This window comes from Fundulus heteroclitus, chromosome 18 (genome assembly GCF_011125445.2).
Source record: "Fundulus heteroclitus isolate FHET01 chromosome 18, MU-UCD_Fhet_4.1, whole genome shotgun sequence".
NCBI classification, from domain to species: domain Eukaryota; kingdom Metazoa; phylum Chordata; class Actinopteri; order Cyprinodontiformes; family Fundulidae; genus Fundulus; species Fundulus heteroclitus.
Window position 1 is genome coordinate 15,962,361 of NC_046378.1, and position 17,253 is coordinate 15,979,613.

The 17,253-nt window shown below is 37.6% G+C and overlaps 1 protein-coding gene across 6 annotated transcripts in view; it reads left to right on the forward strand.

Annotated features, from left to right (window-relative positions):
* The window catches only part of gria4a (glutamate receptor, ionotropic, AMPA 4a), a 178,385-nt gene that overhangs the window by 109,778 nt on the left and 51,354 nt on the right, over window positions 1-17,253 (forward strand). For all 6 annotated transcript variants that reach the window (XM_036150280.1, XM_036150278.1, XM_036150277.1 and 3 more), the window contains exons 11-13: window positions 5,033-5,239; window positions 10,499-10,714; window positions 14,885-15,045. In XM_036150280.1, the coding sequence (XP_036006173.1) occupies window positions 5,033-5,239; window positions 10,499-10,714; window positions 14,885-15,045 (584 nt within the window). The remainder of the gene's footprint in view (window positions 1-5,032; window positions 5,240-10,498; window positions 10,715-14,884; window positions 15,046-17,253) is intronic.

A 17,253-nucleotide genomic window follows, 5' to 3' on the forward strand; every position in this document is an offset into this window, starting at 1 on the left:
GTCATTAGGTTTTTTGTTTGTTATTTGCTGTTTTTGTTTTGTCCATCACATTATTTTTGACATGGATGAAGGAATGATGGGAAAACAAAGGCATTTCTTCTAGTTTTTAAAGTGGCTGTTGTTCAAACATGGGTTTACAGACACTAAAACAACAACAAAAACATTTTTAAAAGTATAAGCAGTTTTTCCACTGCAAAGCATCTAGTTTAAACTCACCTGCCCAGAGCAATATTGCACAGAAGTGCACAGGCCAAATTGATATCATAGTATTCCTCCAGCATGTACAATAGTTCCAACAGCTGATTCAAGGTAGACTCCTTTCAGCACTCAAGAGGGGCATGTGTCAAAACACATATATCCTCTATCTTCCGCTGAAATGTGCTGATGTCTAGAAATCCAAGTGGGGAAAGAACCTGCACTGTTATGGCTTTGGAGTGCTAGGTTTCTCTTCTTCAATTATGATTTTTGATTTTTCTACCACATGCCTTGGAAAACGAGCACGACTTAACAGCCACTGATAACTGCAAAACAATCTGCAGTAACATTGTTTCAAGTAGAACTGTCATTTAAGAAAGTCTCCTCTCAGTCACTGCTGACTAAAAATATTTCATTTAAGTCGTTATCCTGAGTTCCTGTTAAAGAAGTAGGCAAGACCAGAATTTTCTCATTAAGTTTATGATAAGATTTAGATTAATGCAAAGACATAGTTTAACTTTACAAAGCCTCTGCCATGTTCATGTGGCCAATAACCTCCAATCTTCAAAGTACTTAAGTGGAGAAAATCATGAATTACACGTAACCCACAAATAAACAAATCAACTGAAAATCTGCCACAGAATATCATAGTCTGCTTGTAGGGACCAAAACTTCTCCGACACTGCTTGATTTTCTCTGCTGCTTCGCATGTCCCCGCTGACATTAACTAAGCAGAGATTACCTGAGACCTGGTATGGGACTTGACCAAATTCTAATCGTAAATGAGCAGAATAATTGCAGCACACAAATGTTTCCGTAAAAAGCATGTTTAACACATGAGGGCCGTGGAGAAGAGAGTTTAGTAATCCGTTGTATTAATGAGACATGAACACTGTAAAAAAAAAAAATGCAATTGAAGGTCAACATAAAAGTTGCATCATGTTAATATTAAACATAGTCGAACTGCAGAAATTCAAATGTCAAATCCATTGTTAAGACTCCAGGATACTGTTTTGTGCTGCTGCTTTTCTCTGCTTGGACTTGAGGAAGTTAGTGTATGCCGCAGCTTTAAGGAGAGAGACCTGTCCATCAGGCAAGACTCCTGGCTAACTGGGTAGCAGTTCAAGCACGTTTTTCTATGTTTAAAATTCATCAATGCTTTGTTTTAAAATTGAATTTCATTAAAGTCTTTTTGGCTAAGTGGCCAGCAGACTATAAGGCTGTCACACTGGCCAAATATGGAAAGATTATATCCCATAATTAGAGAATCTGTCTAATATGGCAAGACTATTGAGAAGTTCACTGACTGGAGCTGTAATTGACTGAATGCCTGGCATGCCTCTCTATGCTTATCTGCATAAATGTCTCCAAGGCTAATTAAATCTCCTGGCAAGTCAGCACAACTTAACATGACAATCTGGCTTTTTAAAATGCTGAATTGATGGAGGGTCTGGTTGGCAGGTTGAATGCATAACTGGACAGAAACGGTGTTGCTGTTTGGTGTGTACTGGCTGGCCAACTGGACTGGATAACAAGTTCTATCCATCTTTTTGGCTCCCTTCGGAGTGTGTTTCATGTCTTATCAGCCCCAACCATTTGCTTCCACAAAGCTTGGTTCCCTTTTTAACCCTACCACTTTCCCCCCGAGGTCTGTTTTTTTTTTTTTTTAACCTATCCCCCTACTTTGTTTTTTCTTCTCTCTTAATATTTTTTATATTTATTCTTCCTCCAAGCTGTTATAAAACACTTTCTGGAGTAATCTTGGTTGGGTTTTTTTTTAAGCACCCTTCCGCCAGAGTAAAATAAAGCACATACATACACATTTTTTTTTTTTATCATTTATATTTTCCAATTTCCTTTCTCAACCTTCTCACACTTGGCCTTACTGCTTCTAATCTTGTCATCTCCTTACCCTGCTTATTATAGGTCTCACCCTGAATCCTGGTGCCAGGGTGAAAATCTCCCACAGATTACATTTTGCTCTTAGTAACATCCTATAAACTTTATTGTATACCAGTCACAAAGAGAATTGTTCTTGATATGGTGCCTTTGTAAGCCAAAGCAAACACCCTATGTAAAAGGTTAAAAAAGGATTTAAAATAATTGGTCCTGACTCATACGGATACTGCATGTGTTTTGTTTGCATTCATGTCAGCTTTTTAATATTATTATGATTTAGATTTAAATGTTTCTCTTGTAAACTAAAAAGTATGTAAATACTTTTATTTGTTTAAATTTTTTAAAGACATCCTAGTTATGTTTCTTTTTCCATCAAAACTGATTAAAATTGGGGGGGGGGGTCCCTTATTATATTATGATTGCGGTTATTTTTATTTATTTATTTATGCGTTTTTAAATGAGTTATCTGTTTGCTTAAATTTGTTGAAATAGTTGCTTACTGTTGTGCAGTAGAGACTAGTTGCTTGCACCACTACCAGCTTTGGAGCTGTACAATATCAGTAAAGGAAATAAAACCTAATGTGAATTGCATAATTTACATGATACAAATAATCAGTTGATTAACTCTGGAAAATCTCTGCTTTCAAGTCGAGAGTTTGAGTTCTGCTCATTATCGCCAGAGCAGTGCTGATTGCTCAGCAGATTTGTTAGAGGGAACGTCTTGCTGCAAGGCAACAGTGCTACCACCGTACAGCCTTAGTTTAATTCAAGTTAATTATGTTTATCTATTAAACTAATGATCCATTTATATACAGAAAACTATAGTCAATTCAACCCGTCATTTAGACAACATAAAAATCAGTTACATGTCTTTAAATTTCAATATAGCCAATTTCAGTCTTTATGTAAGCTGTTCAGCAATATTTTTTTTAATATCTAATAGCTAATAGTAGCAAAAAATATTTTTACCTCTAGGGGCACACTGCAAAAACGGTTCTAAAAATAAGTAAAATGTTCTTAAAATGAGTGTATTTATCCTTGATTTGAGCAGGTAAATAAGATTATCTGCCAATGGAATAAGTATTTTGATCCCTAAAATAAGATAATTAGACATCCTGCACTTGAAATAAGAAGATGGAGATGAATTGTTCCTATTTTAAGTGCAAAAATCTTATTCTATTGGCAAATCATCTTATTTACCTGCTCAAATCAAGGACAAATACACTCATTTTAAGAACATTTAACTTATTTTTAGTTCCGTTTTTGCAGTGCACTCAAACTGTGTATAGAGCTCTAAATGTCCAGCTCAAGCTGGTCAGGTGATCATTGAGTATGAACAAAACAGAAAAATGAAATCAGGGCAAAAGTAATTTAACTCTGTCCTGATGTGGTACGTTTGACGTATATAATATACATTTTACACCCTTTAGCAAAATACTGGCACAATGTACAAATCAGGGACACAACAATGATAACACACATATAACAAGAATTGATGTTTCACAAAATGCTCTTCATTCCTTTCATTTAGACCCATGGCAAGAAAAGAAATAGTGTGAGAGCAGCTTAACATTTGCTGAGTGCCGCCACATAGAGTCCAGCAGAGGCTGATGGCACTCCCTCTAGTTCTACAGGCAATTTATTACAAGCTAACACATTATATATATATATATATATATATATATATATATATATATATATATATATATATATATATATATATATATATATATATATAACTTTTTATCTGGTTTCATGAAGACTAAATGAAGATGCCTTTTGAAAATAACTCCTACCAGCATTTCCTCAGTTTTATCCTACTACATCTTAATGGTTTCTATATAAGGGAGAAGATCTAAAGAAAATAATAATGTCTATTGCTTTCATTGGTGCTTGCTTTTGTAAGAGTGTTTTGATCATACAGCTTGCCTGACTCTGAGCTGAACTCGTTTTCAATGTAATTTGATTTTTTCTGGCTTAAGGATCCTCCAATAGATTCTGTAAAGATCTTTGAGAGAGTGGTTTTACTGCTCATTTGACCTCTTTTTAAACATGTTAGTGGGTAATTCCTCACTGATTAAACTGCACTTGTTTGGAATGTGAAACAATTTCCTGAATGAACTATTCAATCCACAGCATGTTATCTTTTTTCTGTGTGTTTTATTACCCTCATAAACTGTTTCATGGTTTAGGAGTGTTGGGTATTGCAAAGGCCCGTTTGTTTAATTAGATGAGATTAGTATCTTGATTAAAATGGGCTTGATAAGATTTTAATAGGCTTGCTTTCATGTGGATTACAGTGTGAACAGCCTGAAGCTTAATACCATAACTCACTGCTTCTGAAAGATGCGCTTGTCATTTACAAGACATAGTCTTAGTCTTTACTCTTTTATTAAACTCTTAAGAGCATTGTTTGTCTGTGTTTATTTATCTTTTCCTTTAATCCTTAACTGCATGCACAAAAAAAAAAAAAACTCCAACCTATTACGGCACACGTGCACAATCATCTCTGTAGTGTAGTTTTCCTCTTTTTTTTTGTTAATTTCTGTCTTTTTACCTGGAGAGCATTGTTGAGTCAATTGAGGGTCTCACTGGAATTACAAAGAATTGCATAAAGCAAAGAATGCACTGGAAAACAGGAACTGAAGATGTATGTTGTTCTATTTGTATTTTAATCAGTTCTAATATTTACCTCAATTAAACGTCCCTTTTAAGATTGAATACTTGCTCCCTCTTTCCAACAAAATGTTTTTTGTAAAGGTGTGCCAGTTCTCCCTTCACCTCTCCCCCCTCATTTTTTACAACACTAACATCTATGTCTTCATTTGCCTTGTATGTTTTTCTTCTCATCTGCACACTTCACAGCCGATTTTCTGGTCTCTGCTGATGCGTTCCTCCAAACAGCTGTCTTTCTCCCCTTATGCTGATCGTTTTTTAGGAGGGCCCGTATGTGATGCTGAAGAAGAACTGGGAGCTTTACGAAGGCAATGACCAATATGAGGGATACTGTGTGGACTTGGCTTCAGAGATTGCCAAACACATCGGCATCAAGTACAAGATCTCTATTGTTCCCGATGGAAAATATGGAGCCAGAGACCCGGAGACCAAAATATGGAATGGCATGGTTGGAGAGCTTGTGTATGGGGTAAGGATGAAAACAGGACAACCATAGCCGGGATTCATTGTTAGTATAACCAAAATGTATCACTGCTTCATTTGAGTAAATCACACAGTATAAAAGTGCTTTTCAATAAATTAGAACGTCAGTAAAAAGTTAATTTATTTTAACAACCGAATTAAAAAACTGAAGCTATGTTATCACACACAGTATTATGTATTTCAAGTGTTTACTTCTGATAATTTTGAAGAGTATGGCTTTCACCTATTGAAAGGAATCCATCCATTATCCATACCCGCCTATCCGGGCAGTGTTGCGGATGAGGCCGGCACCTATCCGCGGTGGTCACTGGGCGAGAGGTGGGGTACACCCTGGACAGGTTGCCGGTCACATTACACAGTAATAAAAATCAGGAGTTAAATTTCCAAGAAAGTTGCAATAATACATTACACCACTAAATAAATAATCTTTATGGACATAAGAGATGTTATATAGGCCCTGTTATGGCCTACATATTGATGGGGAAGACTGCTGACTTGTCAGTTATTCATCAGTCACTGACACCCTCCACTAGGAGAGGAACCCACACAGTTGCTACCTGTCCAAGCATATTAATGGAAAGTTTAGTGGAAGAGAGAAGTGTAGTAAAAAAGCTGCATTAGTAATGGGTAAAACCCAAAGGTTTGAGAGGATTGAGAGGAGAACCCTAGTCAACATTTTGTGGGAGATCCACAGGCTGGACTCCAGCTGGATTCAGTGCTGGATCCACCACCTTGTGTTTCACCACTCCAGTACAAGTGAAAGCATCTGAGACAGCTTACCTGTGCTTAGGGTGAAAAGATTGGACAGTTGCTCAGTGGGCTGAGGTCTTATTTTCAGATGAAAAGTAAATTTTGCATCTCATTTCAGAGTCAAGTACACACAGTTTGGAGTGGAGATGCAAATAATAAAAGTTGCTCGAGTTCCAGTGTTAATTCTTCACAGTCAGTGATGATTTGAGCAAGCATGCCGACTGTGTTAGTTGACGTGCTTTGTTTTTTCAAAGCCAGCATAGCAGGGAGTTTTATAGCAACAGATGCCTCCCTGAAAAGTTTCATGGAGATGCTGATTTGATTTCCCAGCACCTGCCCACACAGTCACTGCATCAAGGACCGCGGGATCACTGTGCTTGATTGGCCAACAAAATGGCCTGACTTAAACCTTTACAGAGGATCTATGGAGTATTGTCAAGTGGAAGATTAGAGCCACTAGAGCCAACAATGTAGAGAAGCTGAAGGCTGCTATTACAGCAACCTGGGCATCCTTACCACCTCAGCATCGCCACAGGCTATGATCGCCTCCGTGCAAAAGAAGCCAGACCCCAAGTACTCAGAGCAAATTATGTGCATTACAATGCTTTTTTAAAGTAGGCTGCCATTTAAGCCTTGTAAATCCATTTTTTTTTTTGGTGATCCTGTATAAGGTTCTGATTTTCTGAAAATTGTTGAGAAGTACCTGGATAACAGCTGTGCAAACCATAGGAGGATAGCTCAAGAAATCAGCATCAGTCTGGGACAGGACCTGCTCGAACATCTTAATCTTTGTGTAGGTCATATAAACTGCAGAGGCGTTCCATAAAATACCAGCAGGAAGATGCAAAAATGCTCTAACGCAGCACATAAACCGGTCTCAAGGCTTCGGTCTCCTTAGTAACCATGTTTGGTTCCCACAGAGATGCTGTGTCATGGGGTGGTTATTTATATCTGGGGGATTTGCCAAGCTCATTAATTACGCCTTTGATTTCACATAGCTGCCTGAATGTCAACTTTACTGACATGCAGCAGGCAATGTCAGTTGTTATTGTTTAGTAGAGTGAGAGCACAGATGGAGCTTCAGTGCAGCAACTGAATCAATTACCCTCCACAACTTGCTGTGGAAGGTAACTCAAAACTTTTGGATTGATTTATCTGTTCTGAATCACCCCAAACAGTCAACGTCCTTTAAAAAGGCATCAAACAGATTTCAGCTAAAATATACACACATGTTTCCTTGTAAATGCATGTTTCCTTGCGGGCTTATGTCTTCTGACTATCTGTGATGTGGTGAAATCTTTATACTTACATTTCCAAAGTTAGGAATTCACAACGATGTCTGCCTAAAGTTGTCCCCGCTCTGTCTGCTTTATTTCTCTACCAAACTGACAAAGACGTTTTGGCGAAACACATGCAGATGCCGTCAGAAATAAGCAATAAGTTTCTACTTTAGGTCAGGTTGCAGTTGTCCTCCCTTGAACCACAAACACAGCCAGAGCAGAAGTGTAGAAGGTATAGAAAATATTTTACTGTTTTGTTTTTTTTGTAGAGTTTTATTTGTGTAACTTCAGATCCCGACAAGGTCGAGCCACTCCCTGTTTTTAAGTGTACCACCGTGCTCCACCTCCAGTTACCCTTTTGATAACATCCCAGCATAGTTTTGTTTTGTTTTTTTCAATTTATTTATCCTGATTGATAATTCTGATCAAGTTTCAGAGGACGGTATTTTTTTCACTTTTTCATTGCACACTGTGTGATACAAATAGCTCTGTTTTTTTTTTTTAGAATGTAGTATTATTTGCATTTTTCTATATAGATAGATAGTGGTGGACTTCCCTCTAAATGCATGCAAATTGTCACATGAAAATGAAGGCAGAGCTCAGAGAGAATCCATTTTCTAGTAGGTCTATCTTTTTAGAGCAGACATGTCTTTAATAATTATAATACATTTTATTTCTAAAGCGCTTAAATTTTTTAAGATATCAATGTGCTACAGGATAAAACCTTGGTGTCTAAATTCAGAATTAGAAAAGTGTGAAATTTATGTTTGCACACATGTAGCCCCCACAAATAAATAGTGAATTTGACTGATTTTATGTTGACAAATTCTACTGAGCACAAATCTCTTCACAAAAAAAATTAACTGTACTTGATCCCTCTGGGGAGCATTTTCTTGATTTCTCCATTCACATGAGCCTTAAGTCACTTGCGAATGACAGCCAACATTGAAAAATCCAGATAAACTGAAGAGGAGAAAATCTGACATGGCAAAACTTTAAATATTTAACACAAAGTTGTATTTTGGTCCTGTGGCCTTTCATCCTTCATGGTAGCACTACCAAAATGCAGCTTTGATTAATTATGTTTGTCCTGCAACATAGGGTGGTGTGGAGCTAGTGTCTGCATTCACAGTTTTAGAATTACTAAAATGAGAAAAGTCTTGGACTAAATTAATATTTTTTAAATAACATTAATTATCTATTTATTTTATTTTCTCACTTAAGCTGGTTTAGGTGCATAGGACGGTAGAGTAGGCCATTGCCTATATCCTATAGTGGTCAAAGTGTTGAAGGTAGACCATGAACAGGTCGTCTAAGAGACAAGGGCCTAAGAGTAATATTAAGTTTTATATTTTTAACTTTTTGTCAATGAATGAATAAAGTCTTAATACTCTCAGCAGTTTTGCTGAATGTTTTGAAGAGTTGCTTTATCTCTTGTGGAGAATAGTTTATGTTTTACATCTATTTGTGGTTCATAATGCACATTAAACCAGTGCTATAACAACTTGACTGTTAAATGCTGTTTTACATATATATATATATATATATATATATATATATATATATATATATATATATATATATATATATATATATATATATATTATATAATCTCTATATCTATCTATATCTATATATATATATGTGTGTGTATATGTATGTATATATATATATATGTGTATATGTATGTATGTATGTATCTTATTCTGTGGTAAATAGCCTGAATAGCCTATATTTGGTATAGTAGAGTGAACTTCAGCAATGTGTGACATTCTCAGAGGTGGGTAGAGTAGCCATAATTTTTTCAGTAAGAGTAGCACAACTTGAACGTATTTTTACTCAAGTCAAAGTAAAAAGTACCCAACCAAGAAATTTAATCAAGTAAGAGTTAAAACTGTAATTGGTAAGAAGGCTACTCAAGTACCGAGAAAATATTTATAACAACTGATTTAATATTTAAATATTATGTTGGTCAGGAAAAGATATTAAATTATGTACAAATTCTGGTATTTTAATGACTAACATAAAACATTTACAAACAGTAACAATTACAAAGTAGCAAATTCTGGCAGAAGAAACACTTTTCTAAACAATGTTTTCCAACATAAAACGTATAAAACCGAGCAGTTAATTTATATACATTGAGTTAGGGCAGTGCAAATTACTTCCATTAACAATATCTGCTGTTTACTTTATGGTTACGTGACCTGTAAATGTCTCGATGAGTTCAGCAGATAGAAAATATAATTAAAACAACAAAACTTATGTACACACAAGAAGTCTCACCTTAATATAAACTATAGATGTGTTTCTCTGCATTCTCTGCATTGCATTTTTTGCTTGAAACAAATTTGTTCTTTATTCAGTAAAGTTACTCACAGTGGATAGAGTATTCAGAAATGTTACTCTAGTAAGAGTAGCAATACTCCTTCATGATATTTACTCAAGTAAAAGTAAGAATTTCAGTGCAGTAAAACTACTCCTAGAAGTATATTTTGTTCAAAAAGTTACCCAAGTAAATGTAACTGAGTAAATGTAACTGGTTACTACCCAGCTCTGGATATCCTGCAGTTTTAAAAGCAGGATTCAGGCACGCATAAAACAATAAACAATATAAACTTTGAAGTTATTATTGCCCGTTGTTCATTTCCTTTTTCTTGTGTGGAAAAGAGCTTGGGAAATGGCAGCAATTCATACTCATCACTCTATTCATAAAAACAACCGTTTTTCTGCGCACGAAGACACAATATCCGCTGGGATTTCAAATGATCAAAGTAAAACTTCTGAACCCATTGTGGTTATTTTGGCAAGAATAGCTTTTCATATCATTGATTATTATCACCTTGTTCAGCTATGACTTTAGATACTTAGAAGACCTGTGTTCTGCAACAACAAGCACTGTTGCTTGCAGATGCTAGTTAGATGTTGTAGGCTCATTTATATTCTGGATGTGTTCCTCTCAGGCCAACATACTGTATAAATTACTCCTTTGTCATTCTGGTTTGCCCTCTTCTTCCTCTATGTCGTTTAACCTTCTGTTGTCCATTTCATCGCTCATCTGCAATACCGGTTAATGTCCGTCCTTCCTTTTTACTGCGTACATTTCACATTCCCAGCCACATATCTGTGTTATACTGTAAGTCATCTCTGAGAAATTAATCACACTGTATTGTGACTGATTTGAGCTTCCTGACCATTCCCTACTTTTTTTGCAGAAAGCAGAAATTGCTGTGGCCCCGCTGACCATAACATTGGTGCGAGAAGAAGTGATTGATTTCTCGAAACCCTTCATGTCTCTCGGAATCTCCATCATGATCAAAAAGCCTCAGAAATCTAAACCAGGCGTCTTCTCCTTCCTGGACCCACTGGCCTACGAGATCTGGATGTGCATTGTGTTTGCTTATATTGGAGTCAGCGTTGTCCTGTTTTTGGTGAGTAATTCATAGAAACTGCTCATCAACTATTGAGCTGAATATTGGACATACACATGGCTTATTAAAGGCTTTGGTTCATAGATGAAAGAGTCAGTTTCACATTAAAGCTGTTTATAATTCAGTTTGATTTCTAGGCAGAAGGGAGGCTTTTTATCCTGACCGTCTTTAGTGCTGCACAGCTTAGGTTGGTTATTACAAAATGTTATGTTTTTAACTCAAAATATCCAATACACTCATCGACTACTTCATTAATATTTGCACAGGTTAACCAATAGAGGACAAAAAGATGGTAAGTTCATAATTTGGTGTAAATAATATAGGAGCATAGTTATGATCCACCCTGCCTTACAGGTGCATATATGGGGTGAATATGGGTTAAGAATATTTTCTTGTCACACTTTTGGCCTCTTAGTACCTTGGTACCATACTGCCTAGAGCAGTAATGTTGCCATACCTATCTTCTGGTGGCTACTTCTAGTCAGATAATAACATATCACAAAGCTAAAACCATCTCTAACTAGTTTCCTTAACATGAAAATAGATTCACTATACTCCAGTGACCTCAACAGTCACACGATCTAACAACCTCTGTGTTAAAATAAGGGTTGTGGATGCATAGCTACCAAGTCTGTTTGTATCAAAGTCAATATCAGCAAAAAAATCAGGAATGTTTCTGACACCTTATTATATTTATCCTTAAATCCTACGATTTAAGGAAGTTTTGAAGGCAAAACTTGTCCCGCCATGTTTTAATACAAAGGTGGCCCTTGAGTGTTTTCCAAGTACAGTCATATTCTAGCTCTCCCCAACACTTTGAACAGCTTCTTTGCATGCTTCAACTCTCCAAGCAGCAGAAGATCAGCACATCTTCCTCAGCCAAAGGTGCAAAACTAGCCCCTTGTCCTGCTGCTGCACCAAGTGACCTTCACCTTAAAGAAGGTCAATATCAACATGGCTGCAGGTCCAGACGTGAGCCCTAGTTCCACTGGCTCGGTTTGGCCGCGCACCACTCGGCTCCACCCGCTTGTGAGCGTTCCAGGAGCTGTTCTTTTCCAGGTTCACCCCGGGTTTCTCAGGCCCTGCTGAGGACCAGGGTCAAACCGAATAGACTCGGGTGGAGATTTGAGTGAACACACCGCTGTTCAGTGATTGGCCAAGGGTGAGGAGAAATGAGATATTTCTAATGTTAAGGATCACTATAAATGGAGTGGTCCAAACCTAACATATAATTTTACTATTTACAAGCCATGAACCATGCCTGAAGAAAAACAAAAGAAAAAGACACTTCAGCTTTCTATATGCAGACGTGTGGATTTATCTAGGCTTTCTGTCATTTTACCCACACTGAAAGCTGTTAAATGTTGTCTCTGAAGTGTCCATCCATCCACCGTATGTGGTAGAAGGCAGCAGCTGTCTGCCTTTCAGACTGTGAGGAGCCCGCTGAAAGATGCTCATAGCCAGGGAACGCCTGAAAGCTCTCCCCGCAGACATCCCCCTGTAGCCGGGGAGTCAGCACAAAATCACACCTATAAAAATTATTTCACTGTGGTAAAGATCATTTGCACTATTAACATGTTCTTGTTGCTCCTACCATGCACCTGTGTCCAAAAAAAAAAAAAGACAACCTGCCTACCATCCTGTTGCTCTGACCACAGTTAAAGGCAGTGCCCCAAGGAAACTGCTTCACGGCGGGGTCCTTGGCAGTCGAAGGAGAGCGCCTAACGGCTGCGTTCCTTTGGCATGCAAGGCCTCAGTCAACCGTTCCCCCCAAATATATGTATACTGATTGATTGATTGATTGATTGATTGATTGATTGATTGATTGATTGATTGATTGATTGATTGATTGATTGATTGATTGATTATGAAGTGCTTCAAGATCATCTTCCTGAAATACATCAAGAATACCATCCCTGCTGCCCTGGACAGCCTACAGATTACCTGCAGGGAGAATTGTTTTATAAAGGTTGCTGTCTCGTTAGTGTTTCACACGGCTCTGACTCATCTGCAGCAGCCTAACACTTTAGGATGCTATTTGTGGACTTCTTCAACACTATGCTCCCAGACATGCTGGCCCTGAAGGTCCACTTAGATTGTCTGCACCGCTCTGCTCCTGGATAAGTGACTTCCTCACCAACAGGCCCCAGGTGATGAGGATTGGAAACACACATCTGACCCACTGATCCTCAACACTGGAACACTGCAGGGCTGTGTCTTTAGTCCTGCCCTCTTCACCCACGACTGCTCTGGTATACACCCCACAAACATGATTGTGACGTTTGCAGACAACACCACTGTGGTGTGTCTCATATCCAACAATGATGAGACCCACTACAGGGAGGAGGTCCAGAGCTACAATAGGAAGCATTTTGTGTCTAAGTGTAACAGTCTGGTACGGGAGCTACACAGTACAGGAGAGGAAGGATTGAGCACGGGTGTTTAGGGCAGCATAAAGGATTGTGGGATGCCTTCTGCTAGACCTGGACATGGATCTTATGTTGCCCAAGTCCATGTATAGCCACAGATCCCATCCATCTGGGCAATCCGCTATTTGTCCCACTTCTACCATGAAAAAGCTTCAAGAACATTGAATCAAAAGCTATTAGACTTATAAACAGCTTCTTTCTCAAAGCTGTGGGGGCTATCGCCCCCTGCTGAGAATCAATAAACCAAAGGAGCAGTTCATAATCTGTAGCATTTTACAAACCTGGTTCCACAGGTTCTTGATCATGATAATTATTATTCTCTTACATGCAGATGTGAATTTGTGCACTTGAATTTCTCAGCTAATGTCTGTTTGGACATTCATGCAAATTGCACAGTTGTGTAATTTAAAGATCTAAATTAATTGCACAATATCGCAAGACTGCTATCTGACTTTTTGACTGGAGAATGAGCCTTTTAGCTGCTAAGGACCATTTGCACGCTTAAGCCTCTCAGGGAGTGTTTTTGGCCAGTGCAATTAACGATTTTCAAAATAAATAAAGTCAAGTTTAGAAAGATAATGTCCTGTTGTGACAATAAAGATTCTTGATTCAATACATTAAAATATGCTTTGCAATGAGATTCCTTTATTAGATTACAAGTAGCTATTGAACCTTTAGCAACTTTTAAGGAGGTAAACATACTTTTCACGTAAATGCCCACATTTCTGTTTTAAGAAGGTTTTTCTTTTGGGCTGATTTAATATTCTAATTTTAAATATCATCGTTCCATTATGTTTAAAAGGAAAATAATCATAATAATAGAAATAAAGGCTTGAAAACATCAGTCTGTGTTATTAATCTGTATGTGTTTCCCTTAGTGAATTGAGTTAATAAAATAAATTAACTTTTCAGTAAGATTCTTATTTATTGAATGGGCCCGTATATAAACATTACAATCAAATCCTTAATTGAGATCTAGAATAAAGATCACAAACCTATCATATAAATCTGTCGTTAAACACAAGGCAAGATATGATAACAAAAATGTAAAATATTCAATACATGTTCCGGTCAAAGATGCATAATAAATCTCTTTTGCTGACACCTTGGTCTCTGCATGTTCAAGAAAACTTATTTTACATAAGCCAGAATGGAGATCTCCAAGGTCTTGGTTATATCATCATTCAACAGAAACTTCTCCTCTTTAGGCACTTTAATCCATTTGAAAAAGGCTATTAACACCTCAATACTATTGGCCAATCATATCTTTTTTTAACTGTATCTGTAAATGCAGCATGATAAAAAAAATGCTTTATTATCCAATAATAACTGCACAATATTTCCCCCTTCTGATCAGTCTTTCTCTTCAGCTTAACTTTAAATTTTGCTAATTTTCAAAGTTGGGTTTTGCATTTTTGAGGGTCTTCTCTATGAATTTGAATATGAATTTCTCTATGGTCATTTTTCATATTTCCATTGATGCCTTTGATTTGTGTCTCTGTGTGTTATGTGTGAAGCTGGTGTCTCACCAAAATTTTATTATGGTTACATAATGATGATAAAGACTCGTTATTCTTGATGCTTGAAATAATGTCAATTTGTTTAATTCAGCCTGGAGACAAGTGAATCAGCTTGCTGGATTTGAAACAAGAGAAATGTGAAATATATTTATCATTCTGTTGAATCTTTCCTCATGGGTCCTACGAATTACCTGACACATTTTCTGCCTTTGCTGTTTCAGGTAAGTCGATTCAGTCCGTACGAGTGGCATGCAGAGGAACCGGATGAGGGCGCCGCAGAGCAAGGCCCCACTGACCAGCCTCCCAATGAGTTTGGCATCTTCAACTCTCTGTGGTTTTCTTTGGGAGCCTTCATGCAACAGGGCTGTGACATCTCACCAAGGTTGGTGTGCTTGAGACATTTGCAGTCCAGTTGTGTTCATATGTGCATCAGACTGACAAAACTAAAGTTACCATTTGAATCATTGCACTGGAGTTGTGCATGAGTACAGGCCCTTGTTTTACATGGACAGTTTATAATGTTAATAGTGGTATTCCTTTGGCAGAATTTAGTTAATAAGACACAGAAAAGGCATATTTGTCTTTCTTCTAAATATGATTGAGAAATGCTAACAAAAAAGTCTACATAAAGGTGTATATTGATGTCTACGTATGGCTGAAGTTGTCAGGGGCTAACAAATGCCAGATTGCGACATTGTTTGAGCTTTATTTGAACAGGATGTGTGGGCCAGAAAAGCTGCATTTTCAATGTATTTTTGGGGGACCAAAAAAAGGCTAGGACTGAACAATAGTGGTAAAGCAGATTTCCAAGGTAATCCAGTGTCTGGATGCTTCAGACTGTTCACAGTGTGATTCACCTCTCTCTGCGCTTCCCAAGCTTCCACCTAGCTTGTCTGATACACCAACAAAATATATCCTGGAGACAAGCAATATTTTCTAGACACAAACAAACACTCTAAAACATGATCCCACATGCAAACAAAAACCCCTAAAAGCGAGAACACCTGCATATTTTTCAGCTGCTGCATTCATACGGGTCCGGTGTGGATGAAGATTTCGCAGTTTGCTAGGTGTGTATGAATTTTTAAAACGCCAATGAAGAAGCAGAGTCCAGCTGTACTTTTAGAATATTTATAAGAATATGCCATTTTATAATTGATAACCTGAGAATGCAGTTTAGTGAAATATTTATACCAAGCTTCTTCAGGACCTTTAGGGAGCAGATCTAAGGAGAGAAGGAGCAGCAGGGAACACTTCACACCATAACAAAACAAAATGCATCTTCCTTTGCTTACCTTTTTTATCATCTCCTAGGCTGTAAAAGTAAACTACTAAATTGACAGCCATTTCTCAACCCAAAATGTTTAACTATATAACTATATAGAACATTATTAAAAGTACTTTTTTTTAATTAAAAGATTATTAGTCTCACCACCAGCGCCATAGCCAGGAGGGACATAAATTCCTGAATGGTCCTGACCAAAGTCATACAATGCAAATATATGTTCTTAAAAGTTTTGGGGCCATTAAGCTCCCTAATGGGGCTGCCAAGGTCACATGAGTCACTGGCCCTGCCTTACATGTGGTTAATGTTTGGTTTTGATGATCCAGACATGTCACTTAACAATGTCAACATGTAAATTCTTTTGGCCACTTTTGAAAAGGTCTGAAACTGACGGAGGAAAAAAATCGAAGCTGCACTGTCGGTGTAATAAAAACATTTTGCTGAAAATACATAGTTGTTTCCCTTGAGGTGTAGATTAACTGCAAGTCTTGACCCAAGACTTTGCTCTTCTGTGTTGGGTATTCCTTTCATGGGCATACCACAGGGATAAATTTGTGTTTGTATTTCTTTATCCTGGGGTGAACCATGGTGGAGTGGTATGTTTGAATCTTCAGGTGACTTCAACCTAAACAATTAATCGAATAAAGGGTAGAGCCATTTTAGATTAAAGGCACCATTTCAATTCAATTCAATTCAATTTTATTTATATAGCGCCAAATCATGAAACATGTCATCTCAAGGCGCTTTACAAAGTCAAGTTCAATCATATTATACAGATTGGTTTCCTTATATAGGACATTTTTGACCAATCTGTATAATCTGACCCAGTTGATTGCATCAAAGTCCCGACAAGCAGCATTCACTCCTGGAGAAGCGTAGAGCTACAGGGAGAGTCGTCTGCATTGTACATGGCTTTGCCGCAATCCCTCATACTGAGCAAGCATGAAGCGACAACGGGAAGGAAAACCTCCGGCAGAACCGGGCTCAGTATGAACGGTCATCTGCCTCGACTGACTGGGGGTTACAGAAAACAGAGCAGAGACACAACAAGACAGACAAAAAAGCACAGAAGCACACATCGATCCAGTAATCTGTTCTACATTAGATGGAAGTAGCGGGTGAGCCGTCTTCTCTGGATGATGTCACAGTTAACAGAACGCCAGACCAGGTGTACCTACTATGAAGAAAAAGAGAGAGAGCAAAAAGTTAAAAGCTGAAATGATGACAGTCATTTCAATGTAATAAAAGAACAGTAGAAATCAGTAGAGTGAGAAAATTAGACCCTGATGTCCTCCAGCAGCCTAG